The sequence below is a fragment of the Myripristis murdjan genome, chromosome 11 (genome assembly GCF_902150065.1).
Source record: "Myripristis murdjan chromosome 11, fMyrMur1.1, whole genome shotgun sequence".
In the NCBI taxonomy this organism is placed as follows: Eukaryota; Metazoa; Chordata; class Actinopteri; order Holocentriformes; family Holocentridae; genus Myripristis; species Myripristis murdjan.
In genome coordinates, this window is record NC_043990.1 from 27,662,834 (window position 1) to 27,678,508 (window position 15,675).

The window sequence follows — 15,675 nt, forward strand, 5'->3', positions numbered from 1 at the left end:
TACTGCAGAATTGATCAGTACTACACAGGTTTTGTCTGGCATAAAAAACTTGCCCTGGTTCTAATTAGATGTTTTAATCAAATTGCAATTTCACGCAATTTCATTATTGGGAAGGAGCAATTACTATTTAGGATCAAGACTGAGTTACGTTTGGAAAAACTGATGTATATACAAAGGCTTCAATTGGAGATTTTTGTTAAATGTTGGGTGAAAGTTACTATTCAACTAGCAATGCAAAATCACATTGGATGTAACCCATTCTACCAATAGTTTTACTTGGATGTAAGGAATGTCCCTGATCTCTGTAAATCACAGAATATTTGTACCCATAAAGCCTTTGTTATGTCCTGCTGCGGTTTAACTGGTTTTGAAAAAGAAAACATTAAATAAAAAAAATACTAATAATAAAAAAGTCTGAGCTTCAGAGATGTATAAAAAGTCTAAGTATAGTGTAAGTATAATACAAATTCAAGTGCATCCATTTAAAAAACACTAAAGGGCTCTTGCAGCCAGTTGCCACCAATTTCAAAGTGTTGCTAATAAATGAAGTGGTGACGCTTCCTTTCTGAGGACCATTTAAGTATTTATGCTTCATCTAATACCTGCTAATGTGCTGACAACTTGTGATAATTGAATCTGATGGAACATTTTGATTGAATTCCACACAAATATGCATGAATATGCACTGAATTTTGGTAGAAAATGTCATCTATCAACAGCTTAAAATATCAAAACCAGTATTGGCATTCAAAAGCCCTTATCAGTTGAACCCTGCTTGGGAGAGACATTCAAAGACACTCCACCAGTTACGTTTCCGTCCCAGATTTAAAGCAAATAGGTGCATTTTCATCAGCTAGGTTGAAAGGAATAAACACATGCTTCCTAAATGTAGGATTCCGTCAGAAAATAGAGAATAAACCAAATTTTCAAGAATTCACAGTGGAGTAATGGGCTGATTGCCACATTTCATGCTCTTAATTGAAGATGAAAACAAAGAAATGGGCTCGGTGAATTTGTAGCACATGATTGGCAAGACACATGGGAAAATAGCACTGTGACACCTCTACAAAGTCAGGATGGCTAGATATTTTATAGACATTTCAGAACATCTAAATCTACTTTTCATGAGACAGCACCATTTGTTCAGCCAATCAAAACAAAGTTGCATCATTATTTATATGACAAATGCATTTCCATGTATTTGTTGCATTCATTATTTTTTTCTAGCAACAAAAACTTCTCCACCTTAAGCAAACGTGAAATGATTTTTACAACAATACGATGCATCATCGTCTGCAAAAAAACACTCAGCTATACCGTCAAGGCCCATAAGGTGCTGGATGTTGGACGGCGATCCCTATCTATGGAGGTGATGTATGCTGCATGCGCTCCATGTGTGTTTGTCATCCACTCTACATACACCACTGTTGACATGTGACTGAACAAATCACCGTGATTTGTTAATGTAGATCTATCCTCGCTTTACCGTGAGCGGTTATGCAAGCTGGCGTGTGTGGTGCAAGTGTGTCACACATGCATAATAATATGTGATGATCAAATGTGTAGGAGTTCATTACTCTGTGTGTGTGTGCGTGTGTGTGTGTGTGTGTGTGTGAGTGAGTTTGTGTGCGTCTGTGTAGCGGAGGGGTGGGGGGTGGTGGGGGTGGGAGGGGTTGAGGGGGTGGGGAGTGGAGGGGCTACAGCCTTTCCGCCTGAGTGAGGCTGTCAGTGGGCATCAGTCAGCCAGGCAGCGACAGGCGGAGCAGATCATTAGCAGAGACATAGAGGGAAACGGAAAGAGAGGGAAAGGGAGAATGAGAAGGAGAGGGCGTGCAGGGACCGAGTGGAGGGAAGGCCTCAGCACAACGCCTTTAATATCCTTCTTGAGAGAATTACAGAGACAGCCCAGCGTGCTGCTCAGTCACGCAATCACGCCGCTACAGCCGTCCTCTCCTCTTCATTCCACCCATCATCTTCATTACTGTAGGGCTCACCTGGTGTCCCATATTGATATTTTTGGATTGAAGCTGCCCATAGATGATATTTGATGCCAATATCGAATGCGACTCTATTTCGATGCCAAAACAATTCCCACAAAAAAAATAAAAATAAAAGTATTAATTGATTCTGCCAGACTTGTACTGTTGGAAAAGCCTCTGAAACTGTATTAAGGCACATCATGGGACACTGAAACTGTAACACTAGGACTGAGAATAAGATAAATTCACTGATACTCAAATTGATCTTTCTTTGATTCATTGATGAAATCAGATGAACAAACTGTGCATTGAGAATCAGTTCAGGTTAAATTCCTTCCATAGACAGTCAGTCAGTCATACATGTATAATCTAACAAACTGCATTTATGCATCATTGCATAGGTAGACCACACTGACTGGTCGGTATTTGATTCTTAATTACAGGCCAATATTAGCTTTATATATTTAGTATAAAACTATTTATTAACATAGCCAATTAATCCTTGTAAAAATCCTCCCAGAGCCTTAGTGTTAAAGAAAAACTGCCAGAGTCATTATAATGCGAGCAAGTTGTCACAGCATTGTCAGTTTTGGGAAACAGAAAACTTAAAAAAGGTGTTAACATGTTTTGCCTAAATATCCCCACCATAGTTTTGTCATGCCCATTAGCTAAACAGGGTTATGAAGAGATGGAAAATAATGCCGATCCAATCAAAATGTCACATGAAAATCAATTATCATATATCATCAATAAATTAGCTGACATTAGATGAAGCATAAAACACAAATTGCAAATAAAGCCTGTTAAGCGAGACCTCCTGTTCCCGCTGCGAGACGCTTACAGGTTTCTTTAAAACTTTCCCAACATGACGTGAAAAAAATGTTATTCTATTTATCGGCTCGCGTTGAAGCCCTAACAAGCTCAGCGTTCTCTTGCTGCTCCTCCTCCGGCTTGGTCCTCCTCCCTCGCTGCTATACGGTGTATATGGAGACCTTGTTTATTTCCGCCACCTCTCTCTTAATGTCAGTCTCCTCCACATCTCAACTGTTTTGCATTTTGCCCTTTCATCGTTCGACGGCTGGGCCCATAACTCATCTTTTAGTGCCGCGTCTTGCGGTGACCACCTTCCACTCAACAACACCATTAAACAGGCAGATTAATGCTACTATTAAATCCACACATTGACTTCGGTGGCACTCATCAAAGACAGTATATATGACTATCGGTATCAAGGATTTGATGAAGTCAGACTTTCAGAGGGCCAATAAATCAGTTAGGGAGGTGCAGTCCAACACAGCACAAGGCAGAGACGGAGGAGGGAAAAAAGCTACAGAGGGAACACGGCTTGGCAGGGAATTCAGTTACAGGCAACTTGGACATGTTTCCATAGTATCCAGAGATACACACTGACACGGAAGACTTTCAGGTAACATTTACGCTGTTTCAACCATTTTAACCAACCGTTTCACCACAAATACGTATGACAAATTCTGTGTTGAACCACTCTCTGCTTTTTAACTCACTAACTGGAAAATATGGTTACCATCATTGCCATTACCATCATAACTGCTTGGTTAAATTCACTTGCTGGGTATTGGCTAGATAATGACACTAACTGTTAGTTCATATTAATTGACTCTTCTTAGGCTAATGTAGACTACGTCCAAACAGTGATGTTTTTTTTCTTTGTCTTTTCCATCTATCCACATGAAAATGCCATTTTTGCTCACCGAAAATTTTGGAAAAAAAATGCTCACCTGATTGGAATTCTGTGAAAACGGCGTTTTCCTTTTAACATGGCGACTTTTATTCGTTTGTGACTGTGGGAGGACGTCGGCCTCTTCCTCGGTCCACATAAACCGCTCAGCTGTGTTTTTCTAATTCAGCTTTGTTTCCCTTCAGTTTTGGACCCTCTCAAGGCATTTTTCACCGTATTTGCTCTTGCATTTGTGGCGAACTCTGGGATTTAAACAAACCACTGCGGTCACTCTTCAGCTTCTCTGTACATGCTTTTATTGTGAAGACATAGACCTATATGTTTTTTGTGTTCTTATGTGCGCAGAAATAATTATATATACATATCTACAAAGATAGATAGATAGATAGATTTTTAATTTTAATTTAAAATTAAAAATAAGGTTGTGTTTTCAAAAAAAAAAAATCCCAAGATAATATTTTTCAGGTTTTTCGATATTGAGCCATATCACATATGTTTGATTTTCTGCTACACCTCCAATAATGATACATGGAGGATTTGTGATGAAAATACAAACACTTGATGTATATTGGAGGGATGATCTCTCATTGCTGAGAGATGAAGGCCTTTGCTGTGTGAAAATAATAAATCAAGCCAGAGGTGACCAAACATACTGTAGACCTTACAATGAGTTAGGTCAATGCTGGCCAGGGTTGATATATTATCCTCATAAACTGTGCAGCACATCTACATTTTCTTTCTCAAAAGCGGGACTACAATATCCAAAAGTACATCTGAATCATATAAATTCTATGAAACGCAGATTACTGTGGATGTAAGAGCAATTTTTGTGGAGGAGCAGGCTTAGTCTACGGTCACAGCTGCAGATTTGAATTTCACTATGTGAGCTTCAAGCAATAGAAGCCACAGCAGAGACAGAGGATGACAGGACAGAGTTTAGATTACAGAGAAAGAGGGAGGCAGGAAGAAAGAGGAGGGAGGGAGGGAGAAAGAAGAGACAGAGAGAGTCTGGAGTTCATTCGAGGCTAGCTGTCGTCAGGCTCGGCGTCAGCCATCACATGGGTAGAATGCTAAACGCCGAGCACTGAATCCTGACCTATTTTCATCAAACTGACACAGAAATCCACTCGGAGAGGCCGTCTTACACTGCTAACCTCTGCCCGCCCTCAGCAAGCCATCACACAGAGACACACACGCTCAATTTGTATGATAAGGCCATATCCTAATGTACAGTAAATCTGCTTAGCCATGATCTAAAGCAGTTTAAAGATATATGATTGATAAACTTGTGAACTGCTGGATTGGAAGTTATTCTACTCAACTCCAGCTTGAAAGGCCTGTATTGTAATTTGTACAAACATGCCGTTAAACTGATGAATATTCATTAGTAGCAAAAAATACCCTCCCTGACCTTCCTTTATAGTGACAATAGACAACAGACATGTTGTGTGTGATTTTTTTTCTTCTTATGTCTAAGCTTGACGTGACATCGTTAGCAGACACATCACAACTGTGGCAACTTGTTAACATTTCTTTAAAAAGATAATGAGCCAGTAACTATATAGTCCTGCAGATAAACACCAAGGAATGTTGTACTCTTAAGATATTAATGCCAATTTCTTCATTACATACAGTGAACATTTTTCAAAAGTAACAGTTCACCAGCTATTTATCAACTATTAATTAAAGTGCAATTACATACGTCTAGAACAATGCAATAGCCACCATATGAGCATGGCCTGATCGATGCTGAACATCACCTGAACACGCGCACACTCCTCTGAGAACAATTGGCATTAATGGTGATTGATAATATTGCAGAATGATGGAGCACAGCATTTTGCGTATGTGCCGTGCTATTCTTTGTCAACAATTACAACCCTTTCTTCCACCAAAAACATTTTAACCTCCTCGGCACCATTTAGAAAATACCCCTCCTTTCTTTTCTTTTCTTTTTTTTTTCTGCACCACTGCTGAATAATTTCCCCTCTATCTCATATGCAATTGGGTTGAAGCTTTTATCCAAAATATCTCTCAGAACAAAGAATCCATGTATTTTCAGTAAGGGTAGCCCCATGGGAAATCAACCCCCTAACCCTGATAGTGCTGGTGCCCAATGGTTACAGGACCGTTTCCATCAGCAAAATTCATACTGAGCTGAAGGACTGGTCAAGCCTCTCCTTGGTCTTGAATACAGAAACGCCTGCATCCAAAATGGTGGAAGGTTGCACTTCAAAGCCAGAGGTTCCCAAACACCAAACCTTACTGTGGTGCGGTAAATCTCTCCAACAAGAATGGCCTTTTTGAAGCTATCCAGTGGAAAACAGCTTGTGTGGCTCAATGGATCAATCAGAAATCCATCAGAATATCAGGCTCTTGATTGTCTGATGTCAAAATGATCATTCAAAGCTGCACCAACCAAGATTTGGATGTAAACACTAACCCTTTCATGAAAACCTTAAAAAAAAAATGGTTCCAAAATAGTTCTTTAAAAGACTGTGTGGTTCCACTAAGAAGCATGAAGAGACACCTATTTGGTGGATGGTTCCTCATTAAGAAAATAAATAAAAACCCTGAAAAGCATTCTTCACTGTACTCTTAAAAAAGTTTTTCAAAAAAATATATTTTTTGCTTGTTTGTTTTTGGTAAGTCTTTGAAGCATTTTGGGGCATTTTTTCAAAAGTATTACTTAAAGAAAAGAATCACAGTATAAAGGTTCTTAGTGGCATCAGAAATGGTTGTTCTATACCATAACTATGAAGAACTGTATTTTCAGTTTCAGCTGACACCTATTTTTGTTTAATAAATTAGAATTAAAGGATATTTTCATTAGATTTTCTCTTCTCCCCTCTTTGAAGCAGCCATTGCTGATTCCTTGAAGAACTATTTTTAAGAAGTGTTTCTTTTTTTTTTTTTTTTTTTTAAGGGCCATGGTCTGATTGCTTCTTTGTGGAACCAGAATTGCTTCTTCTGTGGCAGCACTCTGAAGAACCATTTTTGGTTCCAGCTGGCACCTTTATTTTTCACAAAGAGTGTGGCAGCGAAAAGCGTCCCAACCGCACTAACTGAGACACCACAGATTCACGCCATTTGCTCTAATGTAATTCTGCTGTCAGTATTGTTTCCAACAAAGGTTGAACCTCTCCACAACCTCTTCTCCACACTACGGGCACTAAGGGAACATTTAGGCTTGAGGGCGCAGTTTACTGATGCAAGGTTACATGACTTCTGGGCGATGAAGGCCTTTAAACTTTCAACAATTCAGTTATCTTTGCCAAAGTGCAAAGTTGCCTAATGGACTGAAGCCTTACAGTGAAATAGGCCCTAATTAGATTATGAAATAAATCTGTCACTGCTTAAAGGACAACAACCAGCTCTTGTCTTTTGCATCTCCACCCCATTGCCAAGTCCGCAAAAATTTGCTGTGGTTCAGAGTGGAAAAAGGGCTGTGAACCCCCGATCCAGCCTGTCCAGCCCAATGCTGAGAGCTTCAATCTCCCACAGCATTAATCACAGAGCTGCTGTCCTCTGACTGATTACCTCCCATCAATCTTACTTTGCTGAGCCCTCCAACAGGAGAAAGCCCTTATGAGGATCTGATTAAAAATGCAAGTTACTCATAATATAAGCACATGCCTGCCCTCTGAGTCAATTTTCTGAAATAGTCAAAGGCACTGAGTTGGATTTATCTACTTATCTCAAAATGGTCCAAGCAGCATGAAGATACTGGCCTGATCTCAATGAGGGGACCCACTGCACTGAGGTGAGGCCTTGGAAGAGAACCAGTGGAGATCTGTATGTGTGTGTGTGTGTGCGCGCATGTGTGTGTGTTAGTCATTTGCAGCTGCAGACAGGAGGGAGAGTGACTTTGAGAGTGTCTGAGAGGCACATCCTGCCTGCAATTAAGGTGGAATCAGAGAGAGATCTGCGCTGCCTTGATAATGAGCCTCATCTGAATTATTAACTAGAGCTGCACCCCCCGGACCTGGACTCCCATCAGGCCTAGCAACACAACAACAAGCACAGATGCAAACAACACACACACACACACACACACACACACACAGAATCGTCCTCCATAAAAACTTCTATCAAACCCATTTTAGTGTGTATAGGAACTCAAAAGCTAATCCTGTTTTCAGTAACACTTGAAGTGGTGCTCATAAGGCATTTATAAGGCATCACAAACACATTATAAGCATGGCCTGAGTGCATGATGATTATGATAATCAGTGCTTGATATAATGAAATTTAGCAGGTTCAATACTTTATGAAGCAACTGCATATTTAATGAGACAATATTACGCTGAAGTCTGATAATTATATTGTAAGAAAAGTTTATTTCAGCCTCTAATCGGTTCAAAGTCTACCTGCAATGTATCACTTCAGCTGAAGTGCTCCCAAAATTTTTGCTGCACTGAAAAGATATGTTCGGATTGTTAGGATTATTTGAAAAGTAATTGTTCATTATTGTGTGTATTATCCGGTAAGACATTACTTTCAAGGTTATTTCATAGTGTGAAATCAAAAGGTTTCTTATTTGTGCTGCGCCGCAGCTGTCACTCTGAGTAATTATCTAGCAATTGCAGCAGTAATATGAAGGGATACATTTATGAGGAATTGAGAGATTTATAATAACCTTGTCAGAGCTTTCCCTCTATGTATTGTTTTGTAAATTGAAGAGCTAACTAGTTATGGACATAAGGCGCTGATTGTTTGCTGAGTCACAGTCTGACAGTGTAGTTCAAGGACTGAGGGTTTTGACTAGCGCCCGACTCATTGGCCGAGCCGGCCGAGCCAGACACATTTTGAAGCCCTGAGGTCTGGTAGACAACATGGAGACAATGTGCGCTGGGACCGACATTTTACAACACACCAGGCACAATTCCCAAGATCAGTCTGCCTGACTGACTGACTGTGAGTGAGTGTGTGTGCGTCTGGACTTGGTTTCCTCTCTGGAATTTCCGTCCAAAGAGCGTTTCTCAACATCCTCAACGGAGATTTATTCCAACCGATTGAAGAGTTGAGAATATTGTGTTCTATTCCAACCACCATGACTCATTTAAGCAGCCGCGAACACCCCGCCTCCACCATCGGTGCATCCCTTGTTTATCTCCGGGCCCTCTCTCAAGACTGCGGAAGGCGTGATCGCCACCCCAGCACCCTACATCAAACGTCCTGCATCAAATGACAGCTGATCTTCTCGTTTCAAAATCCGCTGTCTTTCTAGTCCTAAGTGACTCTCCCTGTCTGTTTTGCCTCCATTCACAGGACTGATCAAATGAGTTTTTACGGTGGCCTACAGAATCAACCCCCCCGTCCCCCTTCCTTTTCCAATCCCTCTTCCCATTCCCCGCCTCCAGCCGACCCAGTGCCAAGTCCGCCAACTCGAGAGCTGCCTCTCCTTCTGCTGCGCCTTTGTGATAATAACAATAACTGTGTAGCGGTGCAGAGGGCTTTCTGTTGAGGCAGCGCCAGGCCGGCTGGCACAGGGAAACCTCTAAGCCTGTTCCACCATCTCCAACCAATTCCCCTCTGTCTCGGCTGGCACTGGAGCATCACAGGCATTAAGGCTGCTATCAATGTGCTCAGCAGCAGGGGCCACCGCCACCACTCTCACTCTCTCTCTCTCGCTCTCTTTCTCTTTCCGCCTCTCTCCCTCTCCCACTCAATTCAGAATTCAATTCAAAAGGGTTTTATTGGCAGGACAAATAATACCTTGTTCTTCAAAATGTCTCCTCACCACCTCCTGTCTTTCTCTCTCTTGCTTTCTCTGTCTGTGTTGCACACCTTATTCTCCTCGTCAACCCGCTGCACGGGGAAACTCAGCAGAATAGGGTGGTGACCGTCAACGTGGGCGTCAACACTTTACCTGAAGTGTATTGTGAGGCATTCCAAGCAGATTATAAGCCCATTAGAGGCACAGATAAACTTTTCTTACAATGCAATCAGGGACGTAATAGAAGGTAAACTCAGCTAAAATCAGTTTACCACCATTAGAAGTAACATAAGGATATGGTCTTTGAAGAAAAACAGGAATTAAAGCCTTTCTGGAAGCAAAACCGATTTTTTTTATTTTTATTGTGGTTGTTTGGCTTATGATGATCACCCAATGGAACTCATAGTTTACCCTGTTTTATAGTTACCTCTACTTTTCCAAAGCCACAAAGAAGAGAATGTAATCACCCAACAAACATCAAAAAATTATACTCAATTTAACGACATGTCTGTAACTATACAGTTGCTCCATAACGCATTCATCTCTCCCTGCGTTTTGCTGCTGCGTTCATTATGTCGCAGTCTGATTACAATAATTATCGTACACGTGCAATACGATTTTAATGCGCTTATGATACTTTGTAACATCTTATGAAAACCACTTCAAGGTAAAGTGTTAGCCATTAGTTTTCTACCCGTTTGTGTGCAGGACAGCTGCCGACAGGGGGCACGGCGCATCCTGTCCCACGCAGAGCCACTTGTGAAAGGTCCATGACGGTGCTCCAGCAGGGCTTAGAACCCACCACCACCACCACCACAACTCCCTCCCCGAGCGACCACCTACAGAACTCGCTTCTTATGACCAACGCAGCCTCCTCCTTGGAGTAAACATGGCCAAAACACTTGACCGCAATTACTGAACCACAGTCAGAGAAATCCATACATAGTCATCACAGTAACCCCACTGCCTGCCGGATACTTAAACAAGTGTGTGTGTGTGTGTTTCTGCGTGTGCTACCACTGTACCACAATCAAAGATCTCCATGCACTACCACTGGAGACTTAATCAAATCTGTGTGTGTGTGTGTGTGTGTGTGTGTGACCTACAGTGCAAGAAATCCATACATAGCCATCACTGGAGCCGTGCTTGCTTCACACTTAAACACGTGTGTGACACTTAAATTACTGTGTGAGTGTGTGAGTGTGTGTGTGTGTGTGTGTGTGTGTGTGTGTGTGTGATATTAACAGGCAGGAGAAGCTGCTGGCCGAGATGAAGACAAAGAGCCCAGCGGCTGAATTGAGCAGCAGCTCTCAGACAGGATTACACAACAGCTCTTAAAGACTGCTTTTAATAGCAAGACTCTGACTGGATCTTATTTCCCTCCCACTCGTCCCATCCAGCCATCCATCCATGTACCCCTCCCCGAATCCCCAGACCCCCCCACACACTGAACCCCCTCCGCCTCCCCTGTGTCTGCTCAATCTGAGCAGAAACATATAGGAATGTGTGAGGGTGTATGGTACGCAAATGTATGCGTGAGTGTGTGTGTGTGTGTGTGTGTGCACCTCCATCCTTAAGATCTCATTAAAATCGCTGCCAACTGTTACAGTCCAACATGTGCGTGTGTGTGTGTGTGTGTGTGTGTGTGTGTGTGTGTGTTTTTCTGTTTGTTTTTGTTTTTTTAAAGAGTGTTATTATGATTGAATCAAGTTGTTTTTGCCTCGACTTGGAGCCTCCGCACCAATCAGCTTGCTGCCAAACCAGCCAATCAAAACCTCCACGCAAAGCTGGAATGGGAGCAGGCATCAAGCTGGGCATCCCTGGGCAGCACAAACAAGGCCCTGGGAATTAAGCCCTTCCTTAAATCCAATTTTAAACCCCAGACCATAAAGATTGAACTGGGCCGCTGCTGCTTCATGTACTCAGACCTAAATCAAATGGTGACTTTATTGAGATTAATGTGCATCTTAATAACACTCGTCTACGAATGTTTTCAGAGGCTGGTATCACGCCAGAAGAAAACTTGAAACTTGTGTGTGTGCGTGTGATAGATGGATAGAGAGAGAGAGAAACAGAGAATGACACTTGCTTTCATGATAAGATAACACGGCATGGGCTGAAGATGGAGTTTGGATTTTGGATTTTGATGGGGTTTGGATTTTTGGATCGGTCCCATGTCAACCGCCCAGAGCCGGTGTAAGATGCCTATTAATTCCGCCACAACTTGTATTTCCCCTTCCTCTGTGTTCCCCTCAGCCTTCCCCTCTCCATAAGGAAAACCCACAGAGGGAAGTGGGCTGACCAGCAGTCATCTCCAAACCTCAGAGGAACCTCAAAAACGCTTCCAGGCCATCTATTAGACCTCCGTTGTGGTAAACGATAGACGAGTCGTTCTCTTTTTAAAGCTCCTGGGGAAAACAATGCAAATAAATATAAAAGCCTGCTGTCAATCAAGAGGGGATTTGTGTTTGAGTTTAATATTTGAAGCCCCAGGTGTTTGCGTCCAGGCAGCACTAACTTTAAAATATTTCCCTAAACTCCAGCGACTGATTATTACTGGACCTCTGGTATATAAAAAAAAAAACAATATAGGTTAAAAAATAGAGAGTGTAGGGTCACCAATCCATATTTAAACATGAGTGAAAATATTGTGAGGAAGGCTTTGAAAGCAATCACTGTCGAAGCCATTACTTTCCCACTCATGTAGATACTTTGGAAAAAAATCTGATTCCAATTTTACTTACTTGTGGTTAAATATGACTTAGAACCCAATTTAGAGCGTCTTGATTCATCCTCTGTTCCCAATGAGGTTTAAAGCCAAGTGGAGCTCTGCCAAACATTGTAACAGAGGACCAATTTATGAAGAATATATCCCTAAAACACATGGTGGAAATGGCATGGCCAAATCACAAGAATGTTCAGGTTGTGAAATTAGTGGAGAATTCAATAAAGGGCCATGTGGAAGCACAAGTTTGCTGATGATAAAGATTTCAATGAAGGAAAGCTACACAGGGCTTGGAAACAAAAGACCATTAATCCCTGCACAGAATGGGTGGTAAATTTAAGAAGATTACAGCGACCAATCTATTAGATTAACCCCATATTAATTTGAATTTATGGGATAATCTGGAGTTTCATCTGTTTGGTGTGACACCCCATGTCATCATCTCTTGTTATTGTCCTTTTAAAGCCCCTTGCCTCGCACCATGCAATTGCACAGCCTGTGCGTAATTCAACGTGCGCGCAATGGATAGCAGGGGGGCGGGGTGGCGCCAAACGGTTCATCCAGAGCACCCAACAGGCGGCATGGGTGACGCTTCAGCCGAGGAATTGCTAATCTGACCGTGAGCACACTTTGTCCCTCGTGTGACCCGATAATGCAGAGAAATATAGGCTTGAAATCAGAGCCTTTACGAATGCGTCACAGCGCGTAATACTTGCCTACCCAAAAGGAGCTGTGAAGGGGGTGTGTATGTGTGTGTGTTGGGGTGGGGGGGTGCGTTGGAGGCTTCTTCTCTACACAAACCGCAATCCCTAAATACGATGAACCCAGTGAACTCCTATCCAACTATGCTCACCGCCCCTTTCCACACAATGTAGCGTGGAGTGACACGGGGACACGCCACTGACATAAATTGCTGGAACCAAGGGTCAATTATGTGGCTGTAAGATACAGGCTACGGAACACGAGTTGTGCTGCAGACACAGCCTGAGATTATATAGGCTACAGTGCAGCCTCTCCACTAAAACCCTCACCGTGGTATCAGAAAATTCTTTCATATGGCCTACCTTCCAGCCGGCTGAACTATTGCTGTCGCCTTTATCCTTGAAATAAGGAACAAAGCGAACCATCCAGTCATAAATTTGTGACAGGGTGAGTCTCTTTTCCGGGGCGCTCTCGATGGCACGGGTGATGAGGTCTGCATAGGACTGGTTTCCCCATGCGTTCCGCCGGGAGGACTTGGCTTTGCGCAGCTGGCCGGCCACATCGAGCGCAGCCCCGGACATACAGGCAGGAGCGGCCACGACGGGGGCTGGGGCGCCGGCTGGATGCTTTATCTCCGCCGGAGCGCCGCCTTTTCTCTCGGCCCGGCACGCAGGCACGTTGTACTGCTCCACTTTGACCGATGCCAGGGCCAGACCTCGACTCGCCTCTTCTCCCCCCGGGAAATCCTCCGGACACGGCAGCGGCCAGGTGCAGGACCGCGGCCGACCGTGAGGCTCAAATTCCGAATCGATATCAACCTGATGCGCATCCATGCCGCTGTTCTCCATCATCATCAGCATGGTGATCTCCCCCTGAATAGATGCCAAAACCGGGCAAGGTCACTATAACGAAAAGCCACGATCAATTTTTTTTTTTTACTTCTTGCCAGGGAGTTGAGATGCCCAAAACTGCGTCCGTGTCTAAAAAACAAAAAAATTAAAATTAAAAATAAAAACGCTATTGTTTCACACACAAAGATGATCAACCAATATCAAAAAGCCGGGAGCGCTGTGGGATATTATCATTCTCCTCAGTGCAACAATGTGGCATCACATCAGGACTGATGAAGGTGTATCCGAGGCATCAACAACAATATCAGTCTCTCTTCCATGTTAATTGCACAACACCGGCTACGGGGCTGCATGCAGGACCAAGTGACGGTCAAACATCCATTGTGAAAGCCAGACACACGCTTGGAGAATGTCTTTATGGTCGTTCCGGCTGCAGCAACAGTTGATCCCTTTGACAGACGAGCTCCAGTGCGGGCGAAATGAATGCTTATCAACTCCCCCAAATTAATAGACTTTTTTTATTTTCTCCGGCTGACCCCTCTTCTACCGTCTTCTCTGCAGGCTGGTGACCGGCTTCAGTTGAAACTCATTCCGAGCGCAATTACTCCCTTAGAAATAGAAATAGGCTCTCATGAATCATTTATATGAAGCCGCAGAATTTCCAGACGAGAGAAAAAAAAAAAAAAAACACAAACCCTCATGGATTTGTTTTTTTCATGTGGAGCATCCTCTGTGTCTCCCTGCCACGCCAAAGACGCCTGACTTCATAGAGAAAACTAGATTTTTCTACCTTTGTCTTTAGCTTTTCCCGTTCAAATGTCACATGGGTACCGTTCTCTTCCCCCTCTCCCTTGCCTGTACAGTACGAGCCTGTGTGTCTCTGAAGGCTTCAAGCCACTAAACTGGAGCCTGGAATAAAGTGGAATAAGTGCTGCTTCCATATAATTGGACGCCGCTTGGATCAAGTCACTCCCTCCAGAACAGGTTTCCAGAGGGGGTGGGGTTGAGGGGGAGAGAGAAAGAGAGAGAGAGGGGCGGGGGGGCAGCATCTTCTCCTAAACACGCTATTTAAAAAAAAAAAAAAAAAAGGCAGATATTTCTGGAGAACATACACCAACAAATTGAATCCAACGTGCGCAATTTATCATCATCATATTTTTTTCCGCGATGACAGCCGAGATGATTTTTTAAAATTCAATTATTGTTATTAATTACTTTTTCTCCCCATTTTCTCATACAGTGTTTGTATTTAAATATTCCAATTAGCAATAGGCTGTTCATCAATTAGAAGACTAATGATGAGAAACTTTATGAAAAAAAAAAAAAAAAAAAAAACCTGTTGCTTTTTATATATTTTTAAAGAATGCTTTTTTTTAGTCTCCTGTGTGATGTTCGGAAACTCCACAGGACTGTACAGGTGAAAAGTGTGACCTACACTGGTAATACCTGATGAAGCTCACACCATTTTCCCATGTAGTTTAGATTAATGAGCCAGTCTAGGTTTATTGGACGCAGGCTTGATTTATTACAGGATTCATAATTCACAATGTCTTGCTAACATGTATATCCACATCGCACATCTCTAATTTAATGATTCATACTTAAGTAAGTAACTAGGGCTGCTAGTAACATCTGTAAGTGGAAGGAAATCCATATATGTAAGGGACTGATGCTCTTTCCACATATTAACCAGTCAGACCGATGATTTTGATTTTTACAGTAACATCTACAAAATGTATAGACTCTCCCAAAACAAGCAGTCAAATTTTAGTACTCTCACATCATTGTCCCTCCCTTTTATCCAGCCGCTGGTTTCCATTCATTCCACTACAATATGAAAATGAACTCTCAGAGACTTCAAACTTTCCTCACACCAGTATTCCATCACTGTAATAAAGTCGTCCACATTAGTTTTCCTAAAAGCAGCAGCACTGTTTTGTGTCGGAGTGATACGGTCTCTTTGCCAGAAAATAGTCCCTGGA

The 15,675-nt window shown here is 42.5% G+C and overlaps 1 protein-coding gene across 1 annotated transcript in view; it reads right to left on the reverse strand.

The window, feature by feature from the left end:
* The window catches only part of foxo6b (forkhead box O6 b), a 30,852-nt gene extending 17,150 nt beyond the window's left edge, over positions 1 to 13,702 (reverse strand). The window contains exon 1 of the mRNA XM_030063988.1: positions 13,205 to 13,702. Within this exon, the coding sequence (XP_029919848.1) occupies positions 13,205 to 13,702 (498 nt within the window). The remainder of the gene's footprint in view (positions 1 to 13,204) is intronic.
* Positions 13,703 to 15,675: the final 1,973 nt, after the last annotated feature.